Source organism: Microcebus murinus, chromosome 1 (assembly GCF_040939455.1).
Source record: "Microcebus murinus isolate Inina chromosome 1, M.murinus_Inina_mat1.0, whole genome shotgun sequence".
Classification (NCBI taxonomy): domain Eukaryota; kingdom Metazoa; phylum Chordata; class Mammalia; order Primates; family Cheirogaleidae; genus Microcebus; species Microcebus murinus.
In genome coordinates, this window is record NC_134104.1 from 79,548,797 (window position 1) to 79,576,532 (window position 27,736).

General features: G+C 43.9%; 1 protein-coding gene across 1 annotated transcript in view; it reads left to right on the forward strand.

Moving 5' to 3' along the window:
• The window catches only part of KLHL6 (kelch like family member 6), a 57,260-nt gene extending 32,606 nt beyond the window's left edge, over positions 1-24,654 (forward strand). Inside the window, exons 3-7 of the mRNA XM_012736950.2 lie at positions 11,825-12,274; positions 18,712-18,949; positions 21,693-21,895; positions 23,306-23,519; positions 23,767-24,654. Coding sequence (XP_012592404.2) covers positions 11,825-12,274; positions 18,712-18,949; positions 21,693-21,895; positions 23,306-23,519; positions 23,767-24,068 — 1,407 coding nt within the window. The 3' untranslated portion in view covers positions 24,069-24,654. The remainder of the gene's footprint in view (positions 1-11,824; positions 12,275-18,711; positions 18,950-21,692; positions 21,896-23,305; positions 23,520-23,766) is intronic.
• The last annotated feature ends 3,082 nt before the right edge of the window (positions 24,655-27,736 follow it).

The window sequence follows — 27,736 nt, forward strand, 5'->3', positions numbered from 1 at the left end:
AGCACTTATAATCGCTACAGTTCTCTTTTCATTCATTCTGTTGGTCACAATAGGTTTTTTCAATTTGGAAACTCAAGTCTTTCAATTCCGGGAAATTTTCTTTTTTTTGAGACATAGTCTTGCTATGTTGCCCAAACTAGAATGCCGAGGCATCAGCCTACCTCACAGCAACCTCAAACTCCTGGCTCAGGTGATCCTCCTGCCTCAGCCTCCCAAGTAGCGGGGACTATAGGCGTACATCACCATGCATGGCTAATTTTTTCTATTTTCAGTTGTCCAGCTAATTTCTTTCTATTTTTATTAGAGATGAGGTCTTGCTCTTGCTGAGGCTGGTCTCAAACTCCTGACCTCAAGCCATTCTCCAGCCTTGGCCTCCCAGAGTGCTAGAATAACAGGCGTGAGCCACCACGCCTGTCCGGAAATTTTCTTGTATTATCTCTTTGATATCATCTTTCCAACTCTTTTATCTATTCTTTCCTCTGGAGCTATAATTAGTCAGGTGTTGGGCCTCCTGTATTTATTTTTATTTTTTCTTAACTTCTCCCTTTTATTGACCATCTCTAGTTGTTTTGTTCTACTTTCTAGATGATTTCCTCAGACTTTACCTTTCACCTCTTCTGTGAATTGTTTATTTCTGCCACCATATTTTTAGTTTCTAAGAGTCCTTGATATTTATTTTAGTAGATTCCTACTCTTGTTTCTTATTCCTTTGAAGCTGTTATAATATAGTTGGAGTTTTTGTCTGTTCTGTCTCTTTCCTGTGAGTTCCTTTGCTTGTTTGCTTAGTTCTCCAACTTCCATCTTAGAGGGTGTTTCAGTTTCCTAGGGCCGCCATAACAAAAGACCACAAACTAGGTGGCTTAAAACAACAGAAATCTGTTCTCTCAGAGTTCTGGAGGCCAGAAGTCCAAGATCAAGGTGTCAGCAGGGATATACTCCCTCTGGAGGCTCTTGGGAAGAATTTTTTTTTCTCTTCCAGTTTCAGGTGGCTGTTGGCACTGCTTCCCATGTGTCTTTTATAAAGACACATGGGATTACATTTAGGGCCCACCCAGACAATCCTGGATAGGCTCCTCCTCTCAAGCTCCTTACCTTAATCACATCTTGTGCCACATAAAGTAATGTCCATTCTTTGGCCATATAAGGTAATATTTCCATGTTCTGAGGATTATGACATGGACATATTTTTTGAGGGGCTACCATTCAACTCACTACCGAGGATTTCTTCAATTACTCTTTTGATTATTTGATCCTTGGCTGCCTAGTCATATTGAAGAGACAGGCCTTAATATGCTAGTTTGAAGCTCAGTGCACGTGGGCTAGGGTGGGAGGCTAGTGAACTGGAGAGTTTAGCAGGGCCATCAGATGGCTTGAGAATATTTTTTTTCTTTGGGACTTACATATGTCAGTATCTGTTGGACTTTGCTGCGTGTGTTCTGGATTGCGTGAGTCAGTGTGGATGCAAATCTTTACTTAATCTCCTTATTTTCAGTATGATGTTGCATGTGTCTTCCTCAGTTTCCTGTGTCCCTGGGTTGCGATCCTCGCTGGTCTGGTTTCTCCAGAGACTAAACCTTCTTCTCCAATGGGAGTGGGAATGGAAATTGTTGGACTACAAGAGGTGGGGAGGAGGACAGTAGGCTTAAGTCCTTAAACCAACGCCCTGCTATCAGCTCCACCTACCCTTGCCTTCCTGGTTCCTTGAGACTTTAATATTCCTGTTTTTTGGGGTTCCAAGAGAAAAATTTGTTCCTCTTTAGGCACTTGTTCCCACTTTCCTCCTGTCAGCAAAGTCACTTACCAATCTTCACATTATGTAGTTTGAGGTTACTGATGTTTCCTGGTTTCATTGAGGATGGTGTTTGTGTTTCTGTTTTTCCTTCTTCTTTCAGTTTTGGGTGATTTTTCAAGAGAATTATATAAACCCTTTAGATATGAAAGCCTGTAATACTTTATAAGGCATTTTGCAAGTATTTTTCCACTGGTCATTTGACTCATAATTTTATTAATAAATTAGGGCTTTTTTAATGTATGAAAGTTTAAAATTAGTATTTAGTCAGACCTATTGATCATTTCCTTGATGACTTTTGCCTTTGGAGTGCACTTTTAGAAAGGCCTTTCCCATAGATCATATATTTATTCACTTATAATTGTATTTAGTCTTATTATGTTTACGGCTTTTATATCTTTAATATATGTGGAAATATTTTGGCATGAAGTCTTTTTTCCTTCCCTGCTTCCTCCTCCTCTTTCTTCTTTTGTTTTCTCCCAAGCGATGAACTTTCATAGAGAGGCTGGTTTTCGTGAGAGAGGTAGGCTAGGACAGACGCAGCATAGAGACAACGCGAGCTCTCTTTATTGTTTACCTATTCTGGATCCCTGACCTCAAAAATTTTCCAAGTCTCTTTCACTTTCTAGGCAAAAATTAGTTAAGTTTTTCTCTGAGGCTATTTTGCTCAATTTTCCTATCAGTTTCAATTCCTTTTTCGTTTGTTTTTATTTTTTTTTAATTTCAGAATATTATGGGGGTACAAATGTTTTGGTTACATGAATTGCTTTTGTACAGTTTGAGTCAAAGTTATAAGTTTGTCCATCACCCATATAGTGTGCATTGTACCTGTCAGGGGTGAATTTACCCATCCCCCTCCTCCCCGCTTCCATCTGCTTGATTTCCCTTGAATTTTACTTCCAATTTTAGTATATGTGCTGCCGAAGTGAGCACTGAATTTTACTTCCATATGTGCATATAAGTGTCGATCAATTAGTTCTAATTTAGTATTGGGTACATGTGGTGTTTGTTTTCCATTCTTGCCATACTTCATTAAGAAGAATGGCTTCCAGTTCCATCCAGGATTTTACAAGATACTAGATCACCATTTTTTTATGGCTGAGTAGTACTCCATGGCATAAATACACCACATTTTATTAATTCACTTATATATTGATGGGCACTTGGGTTGATTCCACATCTTTGCAATTGTGAACTGTGCTGCTATAAACATTCAAGTGCAAGTGTCTTTTTTTCCTTTGGGTAAACACACTATCTTACTGGGACAGTGTCAATTCTTATGAAAAGAAAAGAAGAGTGCTGTGGGTTTCAGAATATCTGTACAACCCACCTGATTTCTATCGCCTCTGGACTACTTGCTGTGAAGTCTCATATGTAGAAAACTGGGACTATTTTCATGCTTGAAGGCACCATAAGAAATAGCGGTTTATAGGTTGCTGGAATCATTTTATGGTTTTAAAAATTATTTATTCTTTTGAATGGGAAAAACATACTCCCATTCCAAATTCAGAAATACAGAAAAGAAGGCAATGACATTATGCCATTTTTGCTGTTAGCGGTGTCCTGCTGTTCTTAGTATTCTGTGCATATGCCAGTCTACGTGTACATAAATCACTCCCACTCATTGCCTCCCTTTTAAAAACAAATGCAGGCATACTATGCCTCTATTTTGCATCTGTTTTGCTTCATAATATATTTTGGAGATTGCTGCAGGTCAGTGTGTGTGGAGCTGCTTCTGTCTGCCTGTGTGTAGCCTGTGTGTCCTTCACTACACACACCAACCATGTCCATCCCTCAGAGTGAGGGGTGAGCCAAGCCACCATCCTGAAGGTGGCAAGGCCTCCAGGGAGGGTGGCCTCAGGGAGGGATGCCTAGTGGAAGGTTCTGAGACCAAAGCTGCTCTGTGAGAGTGTGTCAGGGCAAGAGCAGCCCAGCTGCCACCCCTCAGGCCCAACACCCTCTGGGGAACCTCAGACACTTGGGGCCACCAGGTGTCCCCACAGTGAGCTTGCTGCCGACCACACAGTGTCTCTTTCAGTTTTACATTTCCCAGTGTTTGATCTCAGTTGTTTACTCTTTTTTATTTTTAGATATAATTTACGTTCTGTAAAATGCACACATCTTATGGATACAGCTTAATGATTCACCCATATAACCATGATCCAGATGGAGACTTAGAACATTCCTGGCATCCAGAACTCTCCCCATATCCTCCGTAGGCAGGATATTCCCAGGGTAACTAGTGCTCTACATCTCTTACCATGCATTAGTTTTGCCTGTTTTTGAATTTTATATTGTTCTTTTTGAGTTATAACCAGTATAGAGGATCTGAGTCTTAGACTATAAATTCAAGTGTGCAAAAAATTGTGATTTAGTCTATTATTTTTCTATTATTGATAATCTCTATCTCAAACTTTGTATCCTACCAGTGGCAGGAATTATAGTCAACTTCATGACAGAGGAAAGCTTAAGCAATTCAGGATTGGGTGCTTATATAGTTCCAGGGGGCATGTATACAGTGCCAGGGCATTGTGGAAAGAGGATCTGGCCTGGGCTCACAATGGTCACCTGCATGACTGGTCCACGCCAGCGCCTGCTGGAGCATCTGTGTTCCCATGCACATCCCTCTCTGTTCTTCGACCCCTTCCCCACTAGCATCAACTGAAGTCCCCGTCTTTGTAGGTCACTCTGCACTCTCTTTGTCCTGTTTGCAAGGCCTCTTCAGGTTTGCCAGTCATCTCATCTGCATCTGTGCCCCCTCAGTGACCCGCACGACACTTTCATCTGCTCTGCTGTGCCAATCCACAACTACAGGAACTTGGAGCAGCTGCCACCAGCCCCTTTGTCTAGAACAACATGCTCCAGTTCCTCATCTGCTGTTGCTATTCTGGACTGCTGCTACTTTTCTGTCTCAACTCAGCAATCAAGGACCAATTCTTTTGTTCTCAGACCTCCCACCTGTAAGGGGCTTATGGCATCCCCCTCACTCTGGAGTTTTGGCCTGGGATGAGAGGCGAGACGTCATCTCAGGGACCTATACCTGCTTCTCACTCTACTGTTGGACTCTCTCTTTCTTCTCCCTCTTCCTGGCCTGGGAATCGTTGTCTCCTCCAGTGTGGGAAAAGCTGACTCTTACATTATCATCCACTCTTCTGTGTCTACTGTCTTGGCATAAATTTTGTGCCTTGACTCTGGAGGATTCTGGCTTTTGAAGCTCGAAGGGCTAGGTTCTTACCACCAACTGGTGTTTCTTGCAAAACCATTTTTCTAGTGTAAGTTCTGAAAGTCTATTGAGAAACTCAAAAGCCAAGAATTGTCTTCTCTTGTCTGCCACATCATCCCTTCCCTAAGTAAGCCTGTGCTCAGTTGCTGCCTATCGGTGTGGAATACAGGAAGTGGGATATGGGGTTTTAGTTGTAATGAAAGTCCGTGTTGCTACCAGATTCTGACTTTTACTGCTCCCTGTCTGCCACAAAGCACTGAGCAATTACTAAGTGCAAGGTACTTTGTGGGAAGCTTTCAGGGGTAAATGAAAGCTTTTATGTAAAAAAACATAAAAGAATTTAAGTATAAATCACATTTATGTAGCAATTTATCATATGCTTTCCCCTATTTGATCCCATTTGATACTGACAATATCTCTGTGGGTGAGCAGGCCAGGTGATACCCTCACAGTGAGCCTGCAAGGTGGGTTTTCTATTTCCAGATGAAGGAACTGTGGCTCAGAGGGAGAGTTCAGCTTATCAAATGGTGGAGATGTGATCTGTCATCTGTGGTCTAAACCCCAAACTGCCGACTCCATCTGTCTGCTTCCATCCACTACCTCAAAGCCTCTAAAACAAGGATTCCCAGTGAGCCTCCACCCAGTGGACAAAGCACCCAGGCTCCAAGGCAGGAAGGAGGTGGGCCTCATAGAATGGGTAGGATTTCCACAAGTGGCAATAGAATTGGAGGGAAAGTATTTCAGGCAGAGAGAGCTTATAAGCAAAGACTTAAGGTTTCAGGCTTCTCTACTCCCCACCTCTTGCAGCTGTGTGCATTCACAGACCTGCTTCTCTTCTCGGCACTTGGCTTATGCCTAGATCCATGCTCCTGTGCCCTACACACACACACACACACACACACACACACACACGCACTTATACACATAGACACACACACACACACACACACACACATACACTTTCTGTGAGCATCAACCATGTCCCACATATAATCTTTCCATTTAATCTTAACAACAGTGCTCCTCCCTGGCCTTCACCTTGTCCCTGGGCTGAGTCACTGAGCCCCAGCCATGCCACTTGCATCTCTAATGTGTGGCCCACATGTATCCCCCTCTTATGCCCTGCTATCCTGCCGGGGCTGCCACTATCTCCTCCAGAAATTCAGGGGCTGTTTGTTGCCTGATTCTTGACTCAGCTTTCCACGGCCCTGGTCCTGTCCCTCTGACTCCACTTTTGAGATTGATCCACTGCTACAATTGCCCTGGTCTCCCCGTGACCGGCCCACTTCAGTGAGTGGGTCTTTGCAGGACTGAGCTCCTTCCTTTCGTGCCGGCTCCATGTGGCTTCTGGGAAGCAGCAGATATCTCAGCCGAGTCTGGGGCAAGGACTGATGGAGGTGGCAGAGGGAGCAGAGGGTGTCCATCCTGGGGGGTGGGGGGCATCTTTTCATGGGAGTGGAGCTTCGCCTGGGAGAGGGGAAGAGAGGTAAGGATGGGAGATTAGGATTAATGGTAATTTACAATTTTTAAGTATGAAGACCCTTTTTAAACACCAATACAGACCTCACAGGAGAAGTGCTTTATTTTTAGTAGCTATTGTCTTAGAAGAAAAGCAGCGACAAAAATCTTACAAGGAATTCAGAAACATTTTGAGATAAATTTAAATTTTATTAATTTTGTCAACTTGCCCTTTGTGCCACTGATTTGTTGGAGCTGAAGGTAAGAGCACCAGTGTCTTTATAGACCCTTTGCAATGACTCCAAGGTCTCTTGGGCATGGTAGTGTAGTCAATGGAATTGCTGACATGGACTAAAATAAGACTTCAGTTATTGTGGAGTGAATTTGAAGGCACCCCAGGGAGATGTGGAGTCACATGGGTGAAGCCCCTCCGGACTCCAAGTCTGGGAGGACACAAAGGGGAAGCAGAGGAGGGGCAGCGGGAACTGCAGCCACGTCGCAAGCGGTTTCTTTGACTGTATTTTTAGTCTCCCTGTCCGAGAGTTAGGTGCCTGGCTGTAACCTTTTGCTCACATGTCTCCCAACCAGGAAGTTGGCTGTCTGTTGTCATTATCTGTCATCTCTCAGCCCTAACAAACAAGCTCATGTGTCACCAGGACAGGCTGAGACAGAAAATGTACCCTGAAGTCTTGAATAATCTTGAATGTGAAGAAGTAAAAAAACACTTAAAAGAAAATAATTTCTTGTTCTTATGATTGGCAGTTTCCCAGCCATTGGTTGGGATCATGGGAGGCTGCCCTACATCCTTCACACTCAAAAAGTGTTGATTGAAGCGTATTTTGGGGGAACTTACACAACTGGAAGACCTCCACCCACCCTTATCCTCATAAAGCCTCTTCAGATCCTCCTGGTATTTTGTTAGCTCAACACTGCAACTAGTTACAAAGGCAGTGTGTGACCCAGGGCAATGCATTTGGCTCTCTGAATCCTCTATTGCTCCTCTATACAAATGGAAAGATTAACACCGTCCTTTTTTTTTTTTTTTTTAACTTGTTAAATAAAATATGTTTGTGAAAAAATGCAATTTATTTATTAAATGAAATAATGAATAAGAAAGTGTCTAGCACAGACCTTGGTACATTTTAGTTGACTGCTAAATATTTTCTTCCTCTGTCCCTCTTTCTCTTTTCTTGACTTTGTGCTAGATGCTACTAGAAATAAAATCACAAGTATGACCTAGGACCTGCCTTTGAGATGCTTGTCTTAACTGGCCATAGTACAAGGTAGAAGTGTTACGGGTGCTCCACAAAAGGGGCAAGTGAGTTGCCCAGTGGAGCACAGAGGAGGGAGGAAGGATTCCATGTTGGGGAATTGGAGGAGCCATCAAGGAAGTAGATTCTGAGAAAGAACTTCATGGATAGGTAGTAGTTCTCTACTTCTTTTCCATTCCTTCTTTCCCATTTCTCTTTTTTCTTCTTCAACAATTATTGACCCAGAATTTTAAATGACTAGAGGTGGAGAAGGTTTTAAAGACAGTTGGACCTGGCTCTGTTTCTTCCTGGTTCTCTTGCCTTGGATGGACACCTGGGAGTAACTGTATTCTCTGCAAACTCAATTCCTAGAAAAATACCACATATGCATATACATGTTTGCTTACAGTGTAGGGGCTCACAGACTCCCTGAGCCCATGTGTTGGTTCCAGATTTAATAACTCTAAATGAAGAAAACAGCTCTCTGTAGATAAAGTGATGGCCATGATATTCACTCCTTCCTCCTTCCTGAGGTAAGCTGAAAGGGGCACTTCTCTGTTGAAAATGGGGTGGGTCATCCTGAGTCCTCCTTAAAAAGCCAGGTTCTCGAGTCAGAATTGTCTGGGTGAGGAGCATGGGACTATAACAGGTGGAGATGAGGGAGAAAGGCAGTCTAGGCTGAGGAATGGCATGGGCATAGAAAGGCACCATGACAGGGCAGCTTTGGGACTGTCTGGAGCAGGTGAGGAGATGGTCTGATCATAGCTGGGGGGTCTACCAGGGAGAGCCCTGGTGATGGCTGAGAGTCAGACTGTGGACAGTTGAGGGATGGGATAGGACTGTCCTTGGTCTCAGGCAGTGGAATCCCTGCACGTTGGTACATAGCACTATCACAGTTGTAGTTTTACACTTCATGTGTGATTTTTCGATTAGTGTGTGCCTCCCCCACCAGTCTTGGCTCCAGTGAGCACAGGCAATTTTTCCCTTTCTGCTCACCTCTGTGCCCCGGCACTAGGGAGAGCCTCCCACATAATAGATGCTCAATACCTACCTGGTACACACACAGTAGATTAATGGATGAGTTGACAGCTTCTGAGTGGAGAGAGCCAAGTTTCAGTGTTTCTAACATTGAATGGATCAATGTTCCTAACAGATGTGAGCTTCGGTACTTGCCTTGCTTGGTTCTCCTCTATGGTTTCCTTCTTTGCTCATCAATAGTTATCAAGCAGGGATAGGAATGTCATCTTGTTGGCCAATCCTTCCTGTTTCCAGGCAGATCAGCTTATCTGAGCTATCAGATGAAGTGTGCAAATGATGTTTGGCATCTGTCAAGCTCTTGTCCCCCCACATACATTATTTGACCTGTGAAGCTTGAGGTAATGTAAAAACGTGAATTTTTGGAATCAGAGAAGACTAGTTCAAATTTTAGCACTATCTCTTATTAGCTACAAGTCTCTGAGGAAATCACTTTTTTGAATCTCATTTCCTCATATGTAAGTCAGGAATGATAATAAATATCTGCTTTGTAGTGTTTGTTGGGATGATCCCTTAACTCTTACAGTTAGTATAAGGAGTCTGACATACAGTTGGTGCTCTTTTATTTTGTACATTTTATTTTCTCATTGTTTGAAGTCACGAGAGTATTTACTTTATTTTATATATTTTTTCCTGATTTTAAAATGTTCATGCTCAGTATAGAAAACTATATAGCCAAGTCAAAACAGCCCAAATGAATATCTATAACCATTATTAGCATGTTATATGCTATCTTCTAGTATTTTCTCTATAAATGAGAAACTGAATCTATTTTACATAGATATTTCCTACACACAATTGGAGAGGGTAGAAAGGGTAGGCAGTGAAAAGTAATTCTCCCTTTCTACCCTAACTCCTGCCGTCAGTTCCCCTTCCCAGAGGCAACCACACTTAAGTGGTCTCTCAGAGATAGTCTACTTATCTAGAAAGATCTGTATAATTTTCCTCTCATCTTCCACTCATGCAAATTCTAGCATGGGGGACGTGATGTTTTGCACTGGAGGCCACAATGTAAGTGAGTTTCCTTTCGGCTGTCGTAGATGTTTCTGTGGGTAGGGCCAGATGGGACTCTTGTGTCAGGTTCTCAGGCTCAACCCTCTTGGTCTCGGTTGTGTATTTTTACTCTTTGAACTGAAAATCTGCAAACAACTAAACAGGTGTTAGAATTTTCAGGCTCAACTGTTTCCACAGTTGCTCATGCGAGGAGCGGAGCTGCCGGCGGTTGGGGCCGGCACACAGGGCAGTCTGAGGCAGAATTCAGGCTTTCTCCAACTTTGCATTGACCCTCAGGGCAGTGTTTTCAATCTGAAGTGTGGTCTGATGTGCAAAGATTATAATTTGCAATTGGGATTGAATTAAAAATTCAGGGATGTGTCCCCCCTAGCATGCTCTGGAGGGAAGGCCAGAGCCCAAGTCAACTTGGTTCACTCTAAGACCAGTTTTCCCCTCACTTCAGGCCCTACAGCCCCTCTTCCCCCAGCTCCTGTCCCCCTTCCAGGGTCAGGTCTGTCCCATCCATGCTCTTCCCACTAGGCCCCCTCAGCTTCCCTTTGCCCCTCCATCCATTAATGGATCAACCCAAACACTGAGAACTTGACCCTCTAAGGAGCCCAGTGGACAAGGAGGGGAGATGGGAGTTTGGACTTGTTCAAAGTTAAGCTTCAGAGAACAAATAATAAGAATGAGCTGATGCATTTGAGATGCCTCATCTGTAAAATGGGTATTAAGCAATATAATGGATATGACAGTGCTTTGCCAACTGCTGTACAAGCATAAGGGACTGGTATTTTTATGAGATGATCATAATTTACAAGTGGGATGTGGGAGCCAATTGGTAATTTTATAATACACAATAATTTTTTAATTACAGAAGTGATACTTATTCATTTTAGAGGACATATAAATAAAATATATACATAAACAAAAATGGAAAAAATTCTCATAGTCTTATTACAGAGTGTGGTACCTTGTATTATTTCCCTGTCCATCCCATGGGACCTTTTTCTGTGGGAGAATTATTGTTCCCTTGATGACAAATTTTGCCACATAACTTACTCTGGCTGGTTGAGAGTGAATGGAAATGATGTGGGCCACCTCTGAGCAGAAGCTTTCAGCCACCTTTGTGTGGTTCCATGATCGTTTTTCCCCTTCGGTCACGAGACCAGCATGTCTCAGGTAAGGGCTTTTCCACACTCCTGGATCCTAGAATGAAAAGCCCCTGAAGGACACACAATGTGAGTGAGAGGGGAACATTTATTGTTATAAGCCCCTGAGATTTGGGGATTATTCGCTACTGCAGCATAATTTGCCCTAAGGTACCCGATACAGAGATAATAACAGTTAATATTTTGATCTTTGTCTCTTTAGTCTTTTTCTATTCCTATAGTCTATGTATTTTTTCTTTATAAAACTAGGATCATAAAATACAAATGACTTTGTGATTTTTCTCATGTCATCTGTAAATATTTCAGTGTACATCTCTAAAAGATAAGGATTCTTCTTAAACATAACTATCACATTTTTCCAAGTTCGAAAATTATTTTGCTTAAATTAGGGATCCAAGTAAGGTCCAAACTTTCCAATGGGTTGATATGTCTCTTAAATCTCTTTTTATCTTCAGGTTCCCCCTCCATTTCTTGCCCTCTCTCTTTCCCCGCTTTGTAATATATTTGTTGAAGAAACTGAATCAGTGGTTTTGTAGAGTTTCCCACGGTCTGGATTTTGCTGACTGTATTCCTATGGTGTCATTGAACTTGTTTCCCTTTTCTCTACATTTCCTGTAAATTGGTGATTAAATCTAGAGGCTTGATCAGATTCAGTGAACAGATTTTTAAACTCAATACATTATGAACATTTTCCACGTCATTTAATATTCTGCTACAACATGCTTTTAAAAGTAACTATAGAGCTATCAACTGTAAGGATGTATTATCATGTATTTAGCTAGTCCTCTATTGTAGGACATTTTGGTTGTGTCTAATTTTTTTGCAACTACACACAACTCACTGGTAAACACCGTTGTGGACTAATCGTTTCCTGGCCTGCTTTGCCACCTTTCTGTTCTGCTAGTTCCTGAGGATGGTGGATGCCTGCGCCAGCTTCCTCACTGAAGCCTTGAACCCGGAGAACTGCGTTGGAATACTGAGGCTGGCAGACACACACTCTCTGGACAGTCTAAAGAAGCAAGTTCAAAGTTACATCATTCAAAATTTTGTGCAGATTCTGAACTCTGAGGAGTTCCTTGAACTTCCCGTGGACACTCTGAACCACATCTTGAAGAGTGATGACCTTTATGTGACTGAGGAGGCTCAGGTGTTTGAGACTGTGATGAGCTGGGTCCGACACAAACAGTCCGAGCGACTCTGCCTGCTCCCCTACATCCTTGAGAACGTGCGCTTGCCGCTGCTGGACCCGTGGTACTTCGTGGAGACGGTTGAAGCAGATCCTCTCATCAGGCAGTGCCCAGAGGTTTTCCCGCTGCTCCAGGAAGCCAGGATGTACCACCTGTCTGGCAATGAGGTGAGCTGAGGATGGGGGTGCGGCTGTATTTAACCAGAGGAGTAAGGAGTTAGCCAGGGACTCACAGAGATATAGGAGAAGCTGATTCATAAATCCTCAGGGCATTAAGTAGAAGATGCTTCACTGTCCATAGCTTGAGTCAGGCAGTTCCAGAGGCCATGGATTCCTGATCTGTAAAATGAGAATGATACTACACTTTCAGACAGCTATTGAGAAGACTAGGTGACGTGGAAATCACCATCCCGGCATCATGCATGGTACGTCCTTCATCTTCCCAGTTGTGCAAAGGCAGGAGGTTGGTGGGGAGGTGGAAGTCATGCATAAACAGGAATGTGCCCTGTCCAGTCACCATCCCATGGGGCTGCTGGTTGTCCTAGAGCACTCTGGGGAAACCTTGTATCATTTGGATACCTTGTTTCAGACTGTCATCATCTCCTCTCTGAATTTCCAGAAATTTCTCAGAACTCATCCCCCTGCCTCCAGCCTGGCCTCCCTCCAATTTCTCCAGCAGCTGGATGATCTAAACCTCAAGTCTTGTCATCTTGCCCCTCGGCTTACCTTGTTCACGGGCTCCCTACTGCTGGCAGGATAAAGCCCACACTTCCTGCCTGAGCCCCAGAGCCTGGTCCCATGTAGTTTACCTCCTCCCACTTCCCTGGCATCATCTGCGGTAGTCCTAACACACTGCTCGTAGTTCCCCAGAGTGTATGTGCTTTTTCAGCTTCCAGACCAATGCAGGTGTTGTTCAACTGCTTTTCTCCTCTTCTTTAGGTAGCTTCTGCTTCGAAACTGAACTCAAGCGTCACCTTCTCCAGGGGCCTCTCTGTGTTCTTATAACACTTGGTGCACTGCTCTATCAAAGCACCACCTGGCTCATGGTAACCATTGAATTTATCAGCTGTAAATATCTCTATCCTGAGAGCTTGTTATAGTATGAAATAGGTCTTATTGGACTTTTTACCTCCATATCTTAAGACAGAGTCCCTGATTTATAGTGAGTAAATAATTGGGAATGTTTCTTGAATGATTAAATGGGCACCAGGATGGTGAATACAAATATTTGGATCTACCTGGTTCTCCTTAACAATCCCTGCAGGAATTTTTTTATTCAGAACTTTATAAGTTCTTAGTGGAGAGGAACAAACCATCAGGAGGTAATGACACAGGGACACTTTGGTAACAGTTGGTGCACATATGGATCACTATACAATGGTTATGGGATTAGCTAACAAACAATCCTCATTGGGCCATTAGTAGAAACTTCATCTGTCTGAGGCTCCTCTGGAGCCTCTTCCTTTTTCTCTGTGTTCTTTTCTAGTGCTTTGCTGTCCATAGAGAAACTGTTCATTCATTCACTCTGCAAACATATCCTTAAATGTCTAGTAGAATTTATCAGAGCCTGGTGTTTTCTTTGTGAGAAGGTTTTTAACTACAGCTTGCATTTCTTTAGTAGATATAGGACTATCCAGGTTATCTATTTCTTCTAGAATGAATTTAGGTAGTTCTAGAATTCATTCATTCTAGAATGAATTTAGGTGTCTTTCAAACAATTTTTCTATTTCATATATGTTGCTGAATTTACTGGAAAGAAATTGTTCACTGTATTTCTCTATTTCCTTTTAATGCCTGTAGAATCTGTAGTGACGTCACATCTCTCATTCCAGATATCGGTAATTTGTGTCTCCCTTTTTTCCCTAATTAGTTTGGTTAGAGGTTTATCAATTTGATAACTAGTTTCTTGTTTCACTTGATTTTCTCCATTGTTTTTCTGCCGTATGTTTCATTTATTTCTATTCTGATCTTAATTATTTGCATTCTTCTGCTTACTTTGGGTTTAATACACCCTTCTTGTTCTAGTTTCTTAAGGTAGAAGCTGAGCTCATTGATTTGAGATCTTACTTTCTTTGTAATTTTGGCTTTACTGCTGTATATTTCCCCCTAAGAACTACTTCAACAGCATTTAATGTTTGAATATGCTAGGCTTTCATTTTTTGCAAATAAATCCTGAACACCAACTATATGCCAGATGTGGCACCATGTACTGAAAAAACAGTCTCTGCCTTACTAAACTTTTGGTCTGTCAGAGACGATGGGACTTTAGCAAATGAAGGATGTTGAGTGGATTGATGGGGTAGCCCAGGCAACCACATGGGTCCTGTCCCATGCTGGATATGTGGGTGCCTGGCAGACAGCTCAGCACTGGGTATCAGAGCCTGCATACAATTGCAGCCAGGTCTCAGTCTCTGCAACAGCCGTCAGTTCAGCCTTTAAAGTACAGTCTTGATCAACTATATGTCTGACATTTCAGCTATTTTTGTTTCTGCTTTCTATTTGCTAAGTTTGTGAAATGCAGGTGATAAAGGCTTTTCTTTAGTATAAAATGTCCCTACCTTGTTTTCTGCAAAATTGCTGCAATAAAATATCTTCATGGATTTTAGTATTTGCCAGGTCCTGGGGGTGGGATGGGGCAATATAAACTTTGGTTGTAGACAGAGACAGAATTCTGCTATCTGGAAAATTCTCCTGTGGTGGGAACCTTGGTCTACAGTCAAGCAGATCTGGAATTTATTCTTGATTGCACAATTTATTGACAGTGGAAGCTTGGTCAAGTTACTTAGCTACTCTAAGGCTCAGTCCTGATCTGTAACATGGGGGTAATAATACCTGCCAACTGGTAGAACTGTTTTGAGAAGTAAATAAGGTAATGAATGGAATGTACTTAGTACACTGTCTGGTACCTGGTAGGTGCCCACAAATGGAAGCTCTTGTTATTCCCACTCAGTTCCTTTACAGTTGCTCTATTTCCTGCAATCAAGCATTTTCTTTCTGTGGGGCTAAAATCTCTCTTTTCACTGTGTCCTAGGTTTTTCCAGCCTATTTTCTCAAGTCCTGCTCAAAGCACTTTCTTATTTTCATTTTACAGTCTGGGTAGTTGAACTAACCACCATGATCTCTGAATTAGGGTCTCATTGCCAGTTGATTCCCTGAAACTCCAGTCTGCCTTCTGCTACAGTGATCTTGAGTTTATTCCTGATGATAGTAGCGTGAGCCTGGAGGGTACTCTGTGAACACACTTTCCATCTTAAGCTTCATTTCCCAAACTGTAACCCTTCTTGTCCTATCATCATCTCTCCCTTTTAACCTTGTCCATCCTCTCAGCTGGTGGTGACAGTAGGAAAGTTTAGAACCCTAAAAGGAAACATCAATCTACATTCAATTTAGGAGTGGTAGCTGGAACCTTCATTGGAAGAGGTCTTTGGGGGCAGAGGAGAGTTGCCCTTTCATTTCATTGCCTCCTAAGTTTCCAGGGACCAACTTGGTCTGTACCAAAGGTGGCTCTGTCAAGTGTGGTGTGGGGAGAATGGGGCAGAGGCTCCACCCCTGAGGACAGCTCTGTTGAACAATATGGCCACTTCTGTTTGGTCCCTTAGCATAGGCTCTAGGGACAATGAGAAGTCAGTAAGGTACAACTGTCTGCTCCACTTTTAACAATCTGAAAACAAACTGGTTAGGCCTGATTGTTGCATGCAATTCATTGGCAAACACTTCTGTATATCTACAACAAACTTGCACATGTCAGACTTCAGGTTGGCATTTGTCATGACTTTCAGGTTAATATTTTATCAAATGTAGCTGGACTTAAAATTTGGCAATGGTGCCACCACTTGGCAGTTCTGTGGTGCTGAGTTACAAGGCAGGCCTCAGCACGCCAGCCAATTCCATCAGCTAGATGCTTGTATTAGTTATCAATTGCTGTGTAATAAATAACCCCAAACTTAACAGTTTTAAACAATAAACATTTACTATTTCATAGGTCCTAAGTATTAGGAATCCAGGACTGGTTTAGCTGGGGTGGTTCTGGCTTAGGGTCTCTTATGAGGTTGTAGTCAAGCTGTTGGCTGGGGCTGCACTAATCTCAAAGTTTAAATGGGGTTGAAGAATGCACTGCCAGATTCACTAACCGATTTGTTGGCAGGCATCAGCTCCTCGCTGGCTATTGGCTGGAGGCCTCAGTTTCTTGCTGCATGGGCATCTCCATAGCAGCTGGCTTCCCCCAAAGCAAATGAGCTAAGAAAGACTGAAAAAGCAATCAAGATGGAAGCTGTAGTGCCCTTTATAGCCTAATTTCAGAAGTGATATATCATCACTTCTGCTGTAATCCATCAGTCATAGAGACCAGTTCTGGAATAATGTGGAAGAAACTACACAAGGCATAAATACCAGAGGGCAGGGATCACAGAGGCCATCATGCAGTGATTTAGACTGGAAAAAAATCTTTGCCAGGCACCTGAGTTACTGAGCTTGCCTATTCATTCATTCATTCATTCATTCATTCATTCATTCATTCTCCCATTCAACCAATGTTTACAGAAGCCCACAAGCTCCACGCACTGTTCTTGGTGCTGAGGATCCATTGGAGAAAAACGGCTGGTTCTGCCCTCAGGGACCTTATAGTAAATTACAATGGAGTGTGAAAAGTGCTAATTTGGAGTTATGGGAACATGTGTGCAAAGTCAGGAATGGCTTCCTAGAGAAAGGGACAAAGTGACATTGCAAATAATTCATAGTACTTTAAAGGGTAAGTGGATTGGGGAGGTGGCATGGGAAATTGAGAACAGATATTATGGGGAGATCCAGGCAGCAGGAAAGAGCCCAGGGATTTCAGTTCATAGGAGTAGAGCCTTTCACAGGCCAGGACCAAAGAACAAGATTCTAGTCCCAGAAGTCAGGAGGTGAGATCGTGGCTAGTCCAGCCTATTAGCTTCCTGCCACCCAGCAGGTTACTGAGGCAGGAGAGCAGGCATTGTGAACAAGATGTGGGGCTTCCGAGTGCAGGCTGAAGCCTGCTCCTCAGATCAGAAGTAAGGGTCACAATGGAACCAATTCTGGGAGGCTAGTGCATTTCTTAAGCATTGTCCTACCATGCCTAAATCCCCTCTGACACGGGACCAGATTGTTGCTGGAGGTTGTGCCTGAGCTGTGGGGAAGAGGGGTTTAGGGACAGGACCCAGGGATGCTACTTCAGGTCCTGGCCTGCCAGCTCAGTGCTCTCATAGTGCCTCCAAGTTCCCTGGCCCACTCTTACCCCAGCTGCCTTTCTGCTGTCAGTGCCCTCAGGCTCAGCCCATTCCCCAGGCTTTGTCCTCCCATTCCGTCCCCAATCCTTTCTACTGACCCACAAGCGACAGCCCAGCCGCAAACTTTATGGCCGCATTCAGCCTCAAGAATTAAGGATGCAAAATTTACTGTATTCTGCTCTTTGGCACAGAAAAACAAACGAAGACTCTTATGGAAAAGTAGAGTGGATGCTGGCTAATCTGCTTATCCGCGGCTATTGCTTGGATTCACCACTTGAGGGCTCAGCCTTTGCTACTCTAACCTGTTTGTCACCACCTATGGGCAAAATCAAAGTTCTGTAGTCTGTGTTAGATCAGCCTAACCTTGTAGGAAAAAGTGGCTGCTTCGGCCACCAGGGACACAGGTGCTGCTTCTCTGTCTCCCGTCAGCACACCTGCAGGACCTTCCCCAGCGAGCCCAGGGGATTGCTGGCACCAGGAGGAGGGCAGCCCTTCCTTTTCTAGTGCTATCGACATGGTATCCACTGCCGCTGCTACACCCACAACCATCTATCGAGGGCTGTGTCTGTGGCGGCTGCTCTCGTCCCTCTACCTCATGACCTCATGAGTGCTCGCAATGCCCTGGTAGCATAGAAATGATTATGAGCATTCTACAGAGGCTGTGTCGCTTCTCCAAGATCACTTGGCCATAGGTGATGGAACTCCAGGGGATTTGACTTTCAAATCTCTGCTTTTTCCACTGGGTTCAAATACCTGTGGTGAGGATTTCTTTACTTATTCAAGGCTCTGAAGGGTCATATACTTGATGTTGGGACCAGACCCACAACCTTCCTGGCCATACCCTGATCTCTTCTGGTTGTTTTTTCCTAAGGCTCTGAATGGTCTTATGTGGTCACCGTCTAAGACTTCTCTTCCAGAAGGCTGGTGGCAAGAAAAGTCTGAGATATCGTCAAGAAATTGAAACCCAAGGAGGAACGGGAAGTAGCCAGAAATAAAATCCCAGAATTTAAGGTTTCAGACCAGGCAGGGTGGGAGAGGCAGGAAGTATATTTGATGGTAAATAGACCCTGACTTCTTAAAATAGCAACAAAAAGAGGTAACATTTATTGAATGCCTATTATGCGCCAGGCCCTGGCTTAAGCACACCACATATATGATACCATTTAATCCTCACAACAACCTATGGGCAGTTACCACTGAAACCCTGTTATGCAGATGATGAAACTGAGGCTGAAGGGGGTGAAGTCATGTGGTCATACAGTGGCAGATTTGGGAATTGGGCCTTGCTCTGACAACTCCATAGCCTGAGCTCTGCACCATTGTGTTATCCTGCTTTTATGTACTCCCACTGGTTTCCAGATCATTTCGGAGCGCACCAAGCCAAGGATGCATGAGTTCCAGTCTGAGGTGTTCATGATCATCGGCGGCTGCACGAAGGATGAACGGTTTGTGGCAGAGGTGACTTGCCTGGACCCCCTGAGGCGCAGCCGTCTGGAGGTGGCCAAGCTCCCGCTGACAGAGCATGAGCTGGAGAGTGAGAATAAGAAGTGGGTGGAGTTTGCATGCGTGACATTAAAAAATGAGGTGTACATCTCAGGTAAGCAGGAGCCAGGGGAAGCTGAAGCAAGCCCCCAGTAGCACCGCATGTGTTCCCAAGTTAGGTCAGGCAGCAGTCCCAGGGGAACTACTGTGAGCTGGCAGTGACCCAGCTCTGACTGGGTCAGGACATGGAACCAGGTGCTCAGGGGGTTTTATCTTAGAGAGCACACTGTTACTTAATAAATACTAAGCTGTGAGCAGCATTGCACTAAAATCTTAGGGAGCAGGCAGGCATGGAAAAGGAAGAATCAGCGTTTATGCACTGTCTGCTGTAGGCACAGGGCACAGAGTGAGGCCCTGGGAGTACAGTAATGAATACAAACGTCTGCTCTTTCCTCAAACCTGACCTCCTCTAAGTTTATTATCTCATACTTTGATATAGTTCAGCAGCACCGGATACTTTTGCATTGCTAAACTGTTTGCTTACCTATTTACATTACTTTATGCCTGTCTTTCCGTTAGACTTCAAGTTCCAGGAGAATGAACACTATATCCCAGGTACCTTGCACTGTGCCTGCCCTCAAGTAAATGCTCAATAAATATTAACATTTACTGAATGACATAGTCTCCACCATCTTCACTGCATGACAGATGAATGTATACTTTAATAACATTTAGCTGTTTGCCTCTCACATAAACTCTGTAAGGTATGTGTTTTTAAGGTAGGAGAAAACCAAGGCTCAGAGAAGTTCTAGGACATAACTAAGGTCACACACTGGTGTCAGGCAGGACTTCAGCCCCGGTTCTGAGTCCAACACATGCTCTCTCCATCACATCAAAAGCCACCTGCCTCTTATGGGGACCCTAAGGGGGGAGACAAGCATTCCTTCCCCTCTCTTAGAGGCTTTTCTCTGATCTAAACTTGTTTTGGGGAGAGCTGATTTCCAGTGCTGGGTTTCTCCAAAATTGTGGGCAGGTCAGTTTTTCTTTGAATATATTCACACCATTGATTAGGTTATAGCTTTCTTTTTATCCTGTAGAGTTGTTTTTTTTTTAGTATTGTAGAAGATTCAAACAATACAGAGCATGTAAAGTAAAACACGGCAGTTTCTCTGTGTCATTATTCTGTGGGTTTTAATTTTTTACAAAAATTGTTTTATATTGTCATAGCGTAATGTTAGCTGCTGTAGCAAATCCTAAGTCTCAGTGAATTTACACAATAGTGTGCAAGTGTGGTGGGGTAGGCGAAGGATCCACTCTGCTCAGGCATTCAGGGACCTAAGCTCCTGCCATCTTGTGACCCTGCCTTTTTCCACATGTGGCCTTCATTTAGGGACCAGAGAAACCGAGTTGATAAGGCACTCCTGCTTATGAATGCCTTGGCTTGGAAGTGCCATCGATTCTGCTCACGTTCCTTTGGCAAAAACTACCCACATGACCTCCTTTACCTGCCCCTTGACCCCTACAGATGCAGGTAGACTGGGAAATGTAGTTTAGCTACATGCCCAGGAGGGAAACACAGGTTTGGTAATCACAGTCAGTCTTTGCCACATGCACTACGCATGTTATTCTACAACTTGTTCTTCCCCTCTCTTAAATTTGTTGTTTGCTTTCTAATGATACAAGAAGGACATGAACACATGCTTGTTATACACAACTAAATCAACAGAAACTTGTACTTCAATTAACAATATAATCTGGACATCATTACATGTTGGTAATGAATATATGTGTTATGTATTAAGTGATATACTACATGCAAAGCTCAGCATCATGCCAAGCTCATGGCGAGAGCTTAATAATATTATCCATCATTATCACTGTTATGATTTTTACCAGCTATAGGGCAGTTTCTTGAATGGTTAAACATGATTTTTTTTAGCTTTCTTTTTTAAATCTCCTTTAAAAAATACTGCAGTAAACATTCTTATACACATATGCTCATTTTAAAATTTTATTTCAGAATATTATGGGGGTACAAATGTTTAGGTTGCACATATTGCCTTTGCCCTGCCTGAGTCAGAGCTACAAGTGTGCCCATCTTCCAGACGGCGCACAGCATCCATTAGGTGCGAATATACCCAACCCCACCCATCTGCCCGACACCCGATGAATGTTACTACCATTTGTGCGCATAAGCGTTGATCAATTAGTACCAATTTGATAGTGAGTATATATTGTGCTTGTTTCCATTCTTGGGATACTTCACTTAGTAGAATGCACGAGGTCCCTCGGCCAGCCCTACCCTAAGGGGAGACAAAAAAATACTGCGGTGTGAATGCCCCATTCTACTACATTCTATCCTGGATAGATTCAGCTCCATCCAGGATAATACAAGAGATGTTAGATCACCATTGTTTTTTGTGGCTGAGTAGAACTCCATGGTATACATATACCATATTTTATTAATCCATACATATACTTTTTATACTTGTGCTGCTACTTGGAAAGTTTCCTGAAATTGGTCATAAAATATGTGAATTGTGAACTTTTGTGCATATTGCTACATTGTTTTCCAGAAAGCCTGTACCAATTTACAGTTCAACCAATGATGAACGGCAGTGCCCACTGAGGGGGCACACAACACAGTGTGGCACCTGGCTCGCCCAGCCTCACGTGTCTCTCCCTGTTCCCCTGTGTTTGCTTTGTCCACCCCGCCACCCCACCGCAGTATTCTTTTGTCTCCCCTTAGGGTAGGGCTGGCCGGGGGACCTCGTGCTTTGGGGCATACGAGAAATTATAGGGGAAGCTGTATTTCTAATATGATGTGCAGATTCTTAAGTGCTTTGTATCTCTTTTAGGTGGCAAAGAAACACAGCACGATGTTTGGAAATATAATTCTTCAATCAACAAATGGATTCAGATTGAGTATTTAAACATTGGCCGCTGGAGGCATAAGATGGTGGTGTTGGGCGGCAAGGTCTACGTGATCGGCGGATTCGACGGCTTACAGAGGATCAACAACGTGGAGACCTACGACCCCTTCCACAACTGCTGGTCAGAGGTACGAGAGGCTATTTCTATGAGCAACTCCGCTGCACTATTACTTCAAACCTCTAAAAAGAGGTGCATACCTACAGTGGCAGCCGCTTTCTGATAGCTCTGCTCCCACGGAGAGCATTTTTGGTGGCTCTGAGCTCCCGTCCTCCTGGGAACCATTGCTTCAGTGTTGCCGATCAAGTCACAGAAACAACGTCCTTCTGAAAGGTGAAGCTCCGTGTGGGCACCTGTCCTATCCTGGCCAGGACCCCAGATGTGGAGGGGAGGCTCACCCTGCCCTTAGTCGGTAGATGTCTTGGGTCACATGTCTTGGCCCCGAATGTTGTCTCCTCAGATGCCCTCTCTCCTATTCTCCACACCAGACACACAAAGATCCTTTTACTGTACTGTTTGTAAACCCAGAGTCATTTGGTCACATGTAGAAGTCAGCCCTTATTTATTTTCCTATTAATGATGAGCTATCTACATCCCTGCAGGCAAGACTTTAGCAGTGTGACCTCAAGTGTGTATAATACCTAGGAAAATAAAAGCAACCTCAGCTCTTGTATTTCCAGGTTATGCCCAATTTCAAGTTTTCTTTCTCCTTATCAGATCTTATGTCAGAGCATCTTCCAGCTTTTCGGAGTATAAAACATGGTCATTGTAGGTGCAAGCAAAGGGAGCCAGGTCACCACGACACCCAGCCAAGGACTGTCAGCCTGAAAAGTGCCATAAAGGGAGCCCTTAACATGTATGGGGGATGGGCCTGAGATCTCAAATCATGCAGTCCCATCACAGAGTTGCTCCATGACCTAAAAGGTGCAATCATGTAAACAGGCGAGAGCCTCTTGGAAGTCCCCTTTAGCAGCAGCGTCCTGGGGTTCACGGTGTGGAAGTACAAGTCTGGCTCAATCTCAAAATCTGCAATCTTGTCCCAGAATGGGAGAGACTGCTTCCTTGTGTCCACCTTAAACCCTTATGCCAGCTCTTCTTGTTAGATATAAGCATCAAGGACAATTAACGCTGGTACATAGTAGCCACTCAGTAAACATTTTTTGAATGAATAAGCACGTGACTGAATAAGAATAATGGATATGCATGTTTGAAAGATCGTTTTCCTTCACATTGGCTGGTTTTGTCCATATAAACACTTATTCCTGCCTATGTTCCTCCTGCCCTGAGAGCTGGGCTCTGCGCGAGGCTGGAGCAGCCCAACACACAGCCTACCCTAGCCTGCCTGGAGCCCGGAGGGAGGGTGGGAGATTCGTGCTTTGATTCTCTCTGCGTCTGAAGGGGAGTCAAGCCCACGGCCTTGCAACTTCAAGCAAAGGCTGCCAGCTCTGTGTCCCCAGGCTCTGGCCTATGTCCTGTGAGCCCCTGCAGCACCCTGGGCAGCATGACTGATATCTTCCTCTTCTGTCCTGTGCCTCCACAGGCCTCGCCCCTCCTCGTCCATGTCAGTTCCTTCGCCGCCACCAGCCATAAGAAGAAGCTCTATGTGATTGGGGGAGGGCCCAATGGGAAACTGGCCACGGACAAGACTCAGTGTTATGACCCTTCGACCAATAAGTGGAGTTTAAAGTCGGCCATGCCCGTGGAGGCTAAGTGCATCAATGCAGTGAGTTTCCGGGACCGCATCTATGTCGTTGGTGAGTGATGGCTTCTTATGTATCTGAGTATCTTAGAACCTGGTTAGTGTCTGACTGCAGAACTTAAAGGATGGTGTGAAGTACTGGCAACTTGCTGACCCCAGGGATCCACTCTGGTTTTCTGCAGAGTCATCAATCTACTATTTCTCCTGGCAGGATGGTAGACTTGCCCTAACTGGAGATAGAATTTTAGTGGATAGTGGGGAAGAAACCAGAAAAGTGCCCATCATTTCCTCTTCCCCTTCAGGTGGGGCCATGAGGGCCCTGTATGCCTACAGCCCTCTGGAGGACAGCTGGTGCCTGGTGACACAGCTCAGCCACGAGCGGGCCAGCTGCGGCATCGCGCCCTGCAACAACAGGCTCTACATCACAGGCGGGCGGGACGAGAAGAACGAGGTCATCGCCACGGTGCTGTGCTGGGACCCTGAGGCCCAGAAACTGACTGAGGAGTGTGTCCTGCCCCGGGGGGTGTCACACCATGGCAGCGTCACCATCAGGAAGTCGTACACCCATATCCGGAGGATCGTGCCGGGAGCAGTGTCTGTCTGACTGTGGGAGGGGACCTTGGAGAGTGCGCCTGGGTGACCCTCACGCTCGGTCCTCACCTTTCACCCTGGCCAGTCCCGCATCAGGCAGCAGGATCAGCTCGAGTTTGAGGCCATGTGTCCGCGGCTCACCTTCAGGCACCTTGGAGGTCACAGCTTTGGGACACTTGAGACCAGCCAGGAAAGTTTTTTGTGACCTACCTCAGGAGGGAAGGTGGGAAGAAGAGTAATATTTAACATTTAGGACCTGCCCTGTGCCAGGTTCTATGCCAGGCACTGCTGTGTCTCAGTTGGTTTAACCATCGTAAGGACCTGGCGACTGGGTATGATCACTCCTGTTTTCAGGTGAGGAAACTGAGTTTCAGCGAGGCTAAGTGTCTTGCCCTGGGCCACTGAGATAGCAAGTAGCTAAGCCAGGAATCCAAAACCCAGGTCTTTCAACTTCACAGTCAGTGCCCTTCCCGCCAAGTTTCCTGTCTCACACCGGGAAACACAAACACAACCACAAAAAACCTGGCTCATTTCTCGTTCCAGCAAGTCTGCTAAAAGACTCACTCAGCAAGGCAGGGAAATAAAGGTGGTTTTTTTTTTCTTCCTTTTTCTTTTTCCTTTCTTTTATATTTAAACCAAGGATCCTTTTGGGCTCCTTATCAAGAGCATCTCATAGGTTCTTCTACTTGACAGGTCTGGGGGAGGGTTTGGGAAGGACTGTTTGCTTGGAAATTGATGAAAGACTTGTGTTCTATTCTCCTCCTATTGGTAGCCCATATTTTTTATATCACGGGATGGCCCATTTTGGACTATTACTGTCATTGCCAGACACAGTCGTACCTTCAGCATAGCCTAGTGCCCTGGCCTCCTAATGTCTAATGATTGTGTTGTAATGTAGAAAAGAGATTTCAAGAGACTCAAACTATTGTCTTATTTTTTAAAACCTCAACATCTTAACACTGCTTGCCACTGCAGGAATGATGGACTCTTCTTGACATTATACTTCCTAGTTTTTAGACAGTGATTTGGATCCAGCTTCCTGATACCCCCCCTCCTCCTGAAACCTTAGTTTTCAGGACTTTTGTAAGCCCTTCTACTTGGTTTTTGGATCAGTGTGATTTAACTGTGACTCAAAGAACAGAGTCTGTCCTTCACTCTAAGAGGTAGAGCTTCCAAATGAGCTCACTGGAAATTCATTCTAATCCCCAAGTTGGAGAAACAGGTTAAGAGATCCTGTTTCATATGCTGTATTTAAAAAGCTACAATGATAACAACATAGTAATTTCATTACCCAATGTACTTTATTTTCATCATATGACTTCAATTCTCTTTATGGAGCTTTATTTCATGTCCAATGTGGCATATTGTGCTTATACTTCTCAGCAGTTTGGGAAGTTAGAGGTATCATAGTTGATAATGAATTTAATTTTCATAAAAAATCATGGTTAGAAGAAGCCAATGTTCAGAGCAGATTTTTTTAAAAACTTGGAAAATTACAAGTGAGATCTCTGTTCTCTGTTTATGCCTAGATTGTTGAGGATAAATATAAATGTATGTTTGTGTAAAAGGCTCTATGCCTTAGGATCAGATATGAAAGTTCAGCTCCCTGCTATGAAGAGTAAGATGGGGCAGTACAAACATATTTGTGGAAATTTAAAACACACTATCACTTACTCATGAGTACTAATAACCTTAAGGAAGCTCTCAACTGAAACAATGTAATCTAGTTGAATTCAGCAAACATTCATGGAATTCTTTACCTCTGTGAAGTATTGAGGACACCAATGAATGACAAATCTCCATGCTAGAGATATTCAATATGGGTAAATAAGCCACCTGTCAATATTCTCATTTTTCTTTTCTTCATTTTAGCTAAAAATGAGATGCATATGAAGTTATGAGGATGTATCTGAGTCTTGATTGCCTTTCAAGGGGTCACCACGGGAAGCTGTGCACTTAGGTCAATCATTGGCCATTGCTTACATTTGTGTCTTTGAGGTTGCTGTTAGAACCATTTGTGAACTGCAGGCAAAATCAGTCTATCCAAAGACTATTTCAGGGAGGAGCTTTGAAAGAGGAAATCCAGTGACAACATCATTGGCATACACAGAGAGCCTCCCCTCACAAACAGAGCGCTGCCTGGCAGGGAGTGGATGGCAGTCCTTTGATTAGAGCAATCAGTAAATGTTGAGCCTGTCAGCGGGCAAACCCTATGCTGGGAAAGTGAAGATTGAGGATCTCTGTGACAAAAACCTGATTGTAAATGTGGGACCCAAGTTTCAGGACTAGTTCAGAATACCTAAATGAATACAAGGGAAAGACTCTTTGTGAATTTTACAATACCAGATATGCCAGTGAGTTGTGGCAAAATCTCAGGTGGCTGGCATTCAGGAAATTCAAGAGATTCCTAATAAAGGCATAGGGTAGAGAACAGAACTTCTCAATTAAAATCTAGGGTTTTGCACTTGAAGTTGCCAGTCTGTACCTTTTAGGGAAAAAAAAAGTTCAAGTAACTTTGGGGAAACTTTAGAAGTATAGTCACCAGGGTTTAATCTTCTAGGCATTAGCTAGAGATGAGAGCTCTTAAAATCTAATTTCCATTCCAAGATAATGAAACAAAAATACAAGTTTGCAGAACGTTAACTGTTATAACTGAGGCCACCAGTAGGGGGAAAGCCAAGGTGGGAATAATCCAGAGATAAAGAACCCTAGGACCTGGGCAGGGTGTTGGGGGATGTTCTGGCACAGCAGACTGGATAGTGAGGCAGGTCCTATGAGTGGGCTGGAAAGAAGAGGACAGGGTAGGAGGAGGAGGTCAAGTTCTAAGAATGCAGGTCTGGAAAATGATATCAGACGCTGGAGTTTGTGAACCGGACTCCAAGAAGAGTAAGGGAGAATGAGGAACAGGGGGGTCCCAGGCAAAGAAATGAAGGAGTCCACTTCTTAGAATGGAGGCATAAGTTAGACTAGGACTAGCAGTTGGGCCAATTTGCTGTGGGACCTCTGAGCAGGTTGGCTGGTTCTCCTACTCTAGAGAGAATGAGGCCCAGAGTCTTTGATGGAACTTGCAGATGAGGTTAAGGGGCTCCAGTTGCCAAGGCTGGTCTAAAATAGCCAGGAAGCTAAGTTCAGCAAAACACCAACAGATAAATGTTCTCTTCTTGGCTTTCTTCCATTCTGGTCTCAATGGCTTCAGGAAACATACATGCACACACAGTTCCCTTGAACTCAGAGCAAACTATGCTTTCAGGGAAATATGAATATAATTTTCTTATAGCTGTACAAGCATAGCTTAGCTACTTATAAAAGTCCTTGAGGTGCTATTGTTAGTTATTTAATTATCCTGTTTTATTTTGATTTATTATTATTTTTTGAGACAGGGTCTTACTCGGTCACCCAGGCTGGAGTGCAGAGGCATGATCACAGCTCACTGTAATCCCAAGCTCCTGGTCTTAAGCAATCCTGCCTCAGCCTCCAGAGCAGCTGGGACTACAGGCATATGCCACCATGCCTGGCCAATTTTTAATTTTTTGTAGAGAAAGGGTCTTGATATGTTGCCCAGGCTGGTCTCAAACTCTTGGCCTCAAGTGACCCTCCTGCCTCAGCCTCCCTGTGCTGGGATTACAGGCATGAGCCACTGCGCCCAGCCTATCCTGCTTTATTCTGAAGAATAAAAGTACT